The sequence below is a fragment of the Falco peregrinus genome, chromosome 5, assembly GCF_023634155.1.
Source record: "Falco peregrinus isolate bFalPer1 chromosome 5, bFalPer1.pri, whole genome shotgun sequence".
Classification (NCBI taxonomy): Eukaryota; Metazoa; Chordata; class Aves; order Falconiformes; family Falconidae; genus Falco; species Falco peregrinus.
The window spans coordinates 84891021-84896441 of NC_073725.1; the positions used below are offsets into that span (position 1 = coordinate 84891021).

Consider the following 5421-nt stretch of genomic DNA (forward strand, 5'->3'; position numbering starts at 1 on the left):
GTGGCCCAGGGGACCCCCAGATCTCTTCTCGGCCCTAAATACAAAGACATTCTTTATCAGCTAGGAGGGGAAAAAAGCCACTTTCTCAGATGCTGAGGTTTCATCTCACTGGGAGCCAGCGTGAGTCACCCAGGCACTGCTGCATTACACAGACCTGTTCAGGTTAATAAAATCACTGCCAGAGCCCAGGCGGCTTGCAGGATGCTATGTGGCTTTCACATTGACGTCACTGCTTTTCATTTACCCTTGGGTGATAGTGACCAAAATTCGTTACTACCTGGCAGCCGTCGGGTAAGCCTTGCAAAATAAATCAGCATTCTCCATAGCAAACAGGTGTCTGCAGCACAAAAGGAGCCGTTCAGATCAGTGGGACAGGAAGGGATTTTTCATCAGACGAGTGAAGACATGAATGGGTCGTTGGGGTGAGGGGAATTCACAGGCAAAGAGTGATAACGGTGGGAAGCAGGGAGGGATTTCGCTGTAGAGACAGTGGAGAAGCAGGTGGCGCACGGGGGAGAGCGACCGAGGGAGACAGAGAGGAGCTGAAATGAGCAATTTGTCTTTATTACAGGAAAACAGCAACACTGAATGAAACTGGAAAATACATCTAAAAGTGTGAAGAGGAGGCGACCTTGCCTGGTGGGAGTGGCCCTTGCCACCGTGTATCTCGGTGGTCAGGAGTGCTGTGGGGCTGGAGAAAGGCAGGGGCATCAGCGTCAGGAGGGGAAGGCACAGGCACGTTCAGGAGAACACACCATCCCTGGTATTTCTGCCTCCGTGGAGGGTACAGAGACTCAGGGCAGGATCCAGGCATCAGCTATGAACTGAGAGGGAAAAAAAATAGTAATTTCTTCTGGGATACTTTAAAATGTGGATTTCTTGCACCTTCACATCATTTCAGAGCCGGGACACCACATGGGATGGAGCTGATCTGGCATCTCTGCAGTCCTTTTGTTGTGGTTTATTCAGGGCAGGGCTAAATACATTGGTCTGGGCAATGCAGGGACGTTTCAGTATTGTGTCACGTCTGGTCCGGGGGGAGGACATCTGTTCACAGGACCTGGAGTCAGTGGGCATTCAGAGCGAGCTTTTAATGCTCCTCAGCCTGGCACGTTTTGCCAGCCCTGAAAATATGCCTTGAAAGAGGAAATAAAATCTCCACAGGCTCTTCTCCGCAGCTACTAAAAGATCAGGCAGTAGGTACACTCCTATATCAACTGCAAAAATGCAGATGTTCTCATCTCCCAGCACACATAAAAGCCATTTCTCACCCAAAGTAAATCTGCGTACTTGTAATTTCTTTCTCATTCGCACAAAAAGAGAATACAAATTGTGGATGGCACTGCTTGTTAAGGAGGAATCTTTTGTTTTCCAGGCAGATTATTGTTAATGGAAAATGTTTCTGAACAATCATTACAAAGGTGGGAATACTGTCGGGTTGAACGGCTATTTTTTGCCTCTATTTTTTTGTGAGCAAAAGCTCTCTAGAAGGCAGGAGGATATTATTTGAAACTTAGACTCCCCAGAATATCATTCCCTGCTCAGTAATACAAAAAAGCCCCCCCCAGCCATCAAAACCTGAGTTCCATTAAATGTTAAATCCTCTCCCAGGAAGGCTGCTGCGTTCCTTTTGGGGCATGCTAAGAGAGTGAGCCCTGCTGCAGCGGGTGCTGGTACACAGGTAGCCACGGCACGGGCTCCTCTGGCACCAGGAGACGGTGTGCATCCGTCCTCTCCACAGCACTGGGCCAGCACAGGGAAGGGGCTGATCCCTAGTTTCATTCCAGCCTTTTGGGTCTTTGTTGCATTTTTTTTTCCTCCCACCTGTTGCCTGGTCTGATGTGTTTTCACTTAGATCTTTGGGAGAAAGGTCTCCTTTTGCTCATTGCAATAGGATTTTCGAGCTTTAGTGGTGCCTTTCGATGCTAACATAATAAAAGTATACCATTTATTTATCAAAGCCTCCTTTAAAGGAGATGATGGAAAAAATAGGTTTTAACCTACTTCTGGTTCTCAGGAAAAGCAAGCACTTTGATTCTCTCCTTCCCAGACAAAGAGCATTGCATTAGTAGATTCTGATTTTATTAGCTATAAACCACTTTCTATTTTTATTTTCACATGCCATTGACTTTGGTACAGACACAGCTGAACAAGGGTTGGTTTTTCAAGTGCAAATCATGTTAATAGATGCCCGGTTCTTTCCATTCTACCCACAGGAACATAGCTGCAAGAAAGCAAGCTGACGCCCAAAGAATATTTTCCTATTGCATTTCCTAAATCACCTCCAAGGCCACATTATTCCTTCTGAATTCCCACGTGTGGAATGGTGATGGTCGCTTTAGTACTTCTGGCACTGCCTCTTCACATCAGGAGAATTTATTTGTGTGGAGGAGTGAAACAATACGGTCAGACAATGAAATCTCAAGTGGTAAAGTGTGTGAAATTCGCCACTGCTATTACTTTTTATGATGCGGTTTCTAGCATTTCTTCACTGCTTGCAACTACAACTGATGGATTTGGAGCGAAGAGTGCCTCTTTTACTGCTCTTTATCAGCGCAGGGTGAGCAGCCAGCCGCCAAACCGTTGCTGTATCCAAACAGTATCCCTGCATGCAGAGACGGAGCTGCGGGGAGGGCTCGCTCGTTGGGAAGTTGATCTATCTAATTATGTGACTGTTGACTGGGCAACAGGCTACACATCTAGTTGTCCCCAGTAAAAATCATTTGTCTTAAGACTTGATCTGAGTTAGAATACATCATCGTTACTTGCTTCTTTCCCTGTCTTGGTATTTTGGAACTGGTGATGGGAGAGATTAGAAGAAAGTTTTTTTCCATCATTAAAATAGCCGGTTTGGAAAGACCTCTAAAGAGTCATTAAATGCAGATGAGGGTATGCGATGCACTTCCTGAGCAGAATTACAAGGAAGTGTTCTCGCTGGAGACAGTGTTCAGAGGTGGGTGCTGGCAGGAGTTCAAGCGTCCACACTTGTTCTTGCGGCCATGACCTCCCTGACATCTCCTGCCCATGGTGGGGGTGGCGGAGGGTCCTTTCCTTGCAGACTCCATTGAACTCCGGTAAGACAGCAGCTCTGGGGCTGAGGAGCGAGTTGTCCCTTCAGACAGAGAGAAGTTAAAGAGGGAGACCATTCTTTGGTGGTATTTGCTCTTCATTTCCTTGGCTGACCTGTAGAGGTTCCCAACAAAGCAATAGCATATAGGGTTGAGGCTGGAATTGGTTAGGCCAAGCCACTGGGCAAAAGGTCTGAGCTGCAGGATCCAAGGAGAAGGAGTCACATCCTGCAAAGATTTGGGGATGTTGAAATCAATCCAGATGTCCATCAGGTAGACGGGCAGCCAGGAGATTGCAAACAGCAGGACCAAGGCCACCACCATCTGCGCGACCTTCTTCCGGATCTTCAGCCTGGAAGCCGGCAGGGATCGGTTGAGGGCAGTGCTCTCCTTCAGCCGGCTGCTGCGGCTCCACAGCCGGCGCACCGTGAGGAAGCAGATGACCATGTTGAACAGGACGGGCAGGCAGTAGAGGGCACAGAAGAGCAGAAAGTTGTAGGCTTGCTTGAGCCTCTCCTGAGGCCAGATCTCCCTGCAGATGGAGAACACCAGAGGCAAGCCCTCCACCACCCCAATCTCATCCCGTTTGTTCATGAAGATGAGGGGCATGCATATCCCCGAGGACAACAACCACACCACCAGGATGGTGCTGAGGATCCTCTTCTGGGTGAAGAAAGACCGGGCGTTGAGTGGGTTGTGCACGCTGTAGTACCGGTTCACGCTGATGACGGTCAGGCTGAGGACACTGGCGGAGACAGAAACAGCCTGGATGAAGGGCACTGCCCGGCAGAGGAAATCCCCGTACACCCAGGCTTTGTAGATAAGGTTGCCCACGGTGATGGGCATGCAGATGCACACCACCATGAGGTCGCACACCGCCAGGTTGAGGAGGAGGCTGCGGGTGGCGCTCAGGCTGGGTACCCGACTCCGGCGCTTGCGGGTGAGCACCCTGATGGACATGATGTTGCCCACGAAGCCCACCACAAAAGACACCAGGTACATCGCCGTGAGGCTGATGGTGACGGGCTCCTTCACGAAGAGGAAGAGCATCTTCTCCAGCTCTTCCCAACCCAGCTCCTGGCTCCCGTTCCAGAGCCCGCCTTGGGTCTGGTTCTCCTCCTGCCAGAGCTGCAGAGGGCCGGGGGGGGGCTCGGGGGCGGGGGGGGAGGAATTCATGGCTGAGCCCCCCCGGGCACGCCGGGGAACGGGGCAGAGCCCCGTCAGCTCTTCAGCTGGAGCAGCCGCGCCTGCAAAAGAGGGTGCAGAGGGGGGCTGAGCGCCGGCCGCCAGCCGTGGCCCCCCGCACGGTGCCGGGCCGCGAATGGCTCCTCGGCAACTTAGTTGCGAGGCGGGGAGCGCCGCGGGGGGGCGGCTCCGCGGGCACCGGCCGGGCAGGCGGCGCAGCGGCCCGGGCTCCGTGCCCAGCCCCGGGGAGACGGGGGGAGAAGGGGAAGGGGAAGGGGACCACGACCCCCTCGAACCCCGGGGAGCGTCCCCGGCCGCGGCCCGCCGCGACTCCCCTCCCTTCCGGGAAAGTTGCGCGCTCCGCGGCAGCGCTGCCGGCCCCCGGTGGCGGGCTGCCCCCAGCCCCCCGGTCCCGGACTGCCCCCAGCCCCCCGGTCCCGCCTCCCCCGACCCCCGGTCCCTCGGTCCCCCCCCGGCCCCGCGGCGCGGCGGCACTCACCGGGCGGAGGCGGGCAGCGCCGGACCGGGCTCCTCCCGCGGGCGGCTCCGCCGGGCTCGGCGTGTGCGGGCAGCGCAGGGTCCGCCGCGCGCAGGCACCCGCACCCCGGCACGCGGGGCCGGCGCCCACCTGCGCGCGGCTGCCACCCGCACGGAGTGTGCGCTCCGCACACAGCGCCGCGCGCACACGCGAACGCACACGCACAGTCCCGCACACACACAGTCCCGCACACACAACTCAGTCCCGCACACACAACTCAGTCCCGCACACGCACAACCCCGCACGCACACACAGCCCCCCCACACACGCAGCCCCGCACACCCACGCAGACCCGCACACACGCACAGCCCTGCACACACAGCTCCGCACACACACAGAGCTCCGCACGCACACAGCCCCGCACACACACGCACAACTCCCGCACACGCAGAGCTCTACACAGGCACAGCCCCGCACACACACAGCCCCGCACACACACAGCCCCGCACACACAGCCCCGCGCACACACACAGCCCCGCACACGCACACACAGCCCCGCACACACAGCCCCGCACACACACACACAGCCCCGCACATACACAGCCCTACGCACACGCACGCACAGCTCCGCACGCACACAGCCCTACACATACACAGCCCCACACACGCACGCACAGCTCCGCACACACA

General features: G+C 55.4%; 1 protein-coding gene across 1 annotated transcript; it reads right to left on the reverse strand.

Annotated features, from left to right (window-relative positions):
* Positions 1-496: 496 nt before the first annotated feature.
* LOC101916563 (galanin receptor type 1-like) lies at positions 497-4244 on the reverse strand. Its single transcript, XM_005229093.4, has one exon. The coding sequence runs from the start codon at positions 4242-4244 to the stop codon at positions 2916-2918; it is 1329 nt and encodes a 442-aa protein (XP_005229150.2). The 3' UTR covers positions 497-2915.
* Positions 4245-5421: the final 1177 nt, after the last annotated feature.

Bases quoted from the DNA above. Each gene is read 5' to 3' on its own strand.
- LOC101916563 (XM_005229093.4), bottom strand. From the start codon at position 4,244: ATGAATTCCTCCCCCCCCGCCCCCGAGCCCCCCCCCGGCCCTCTGCAG.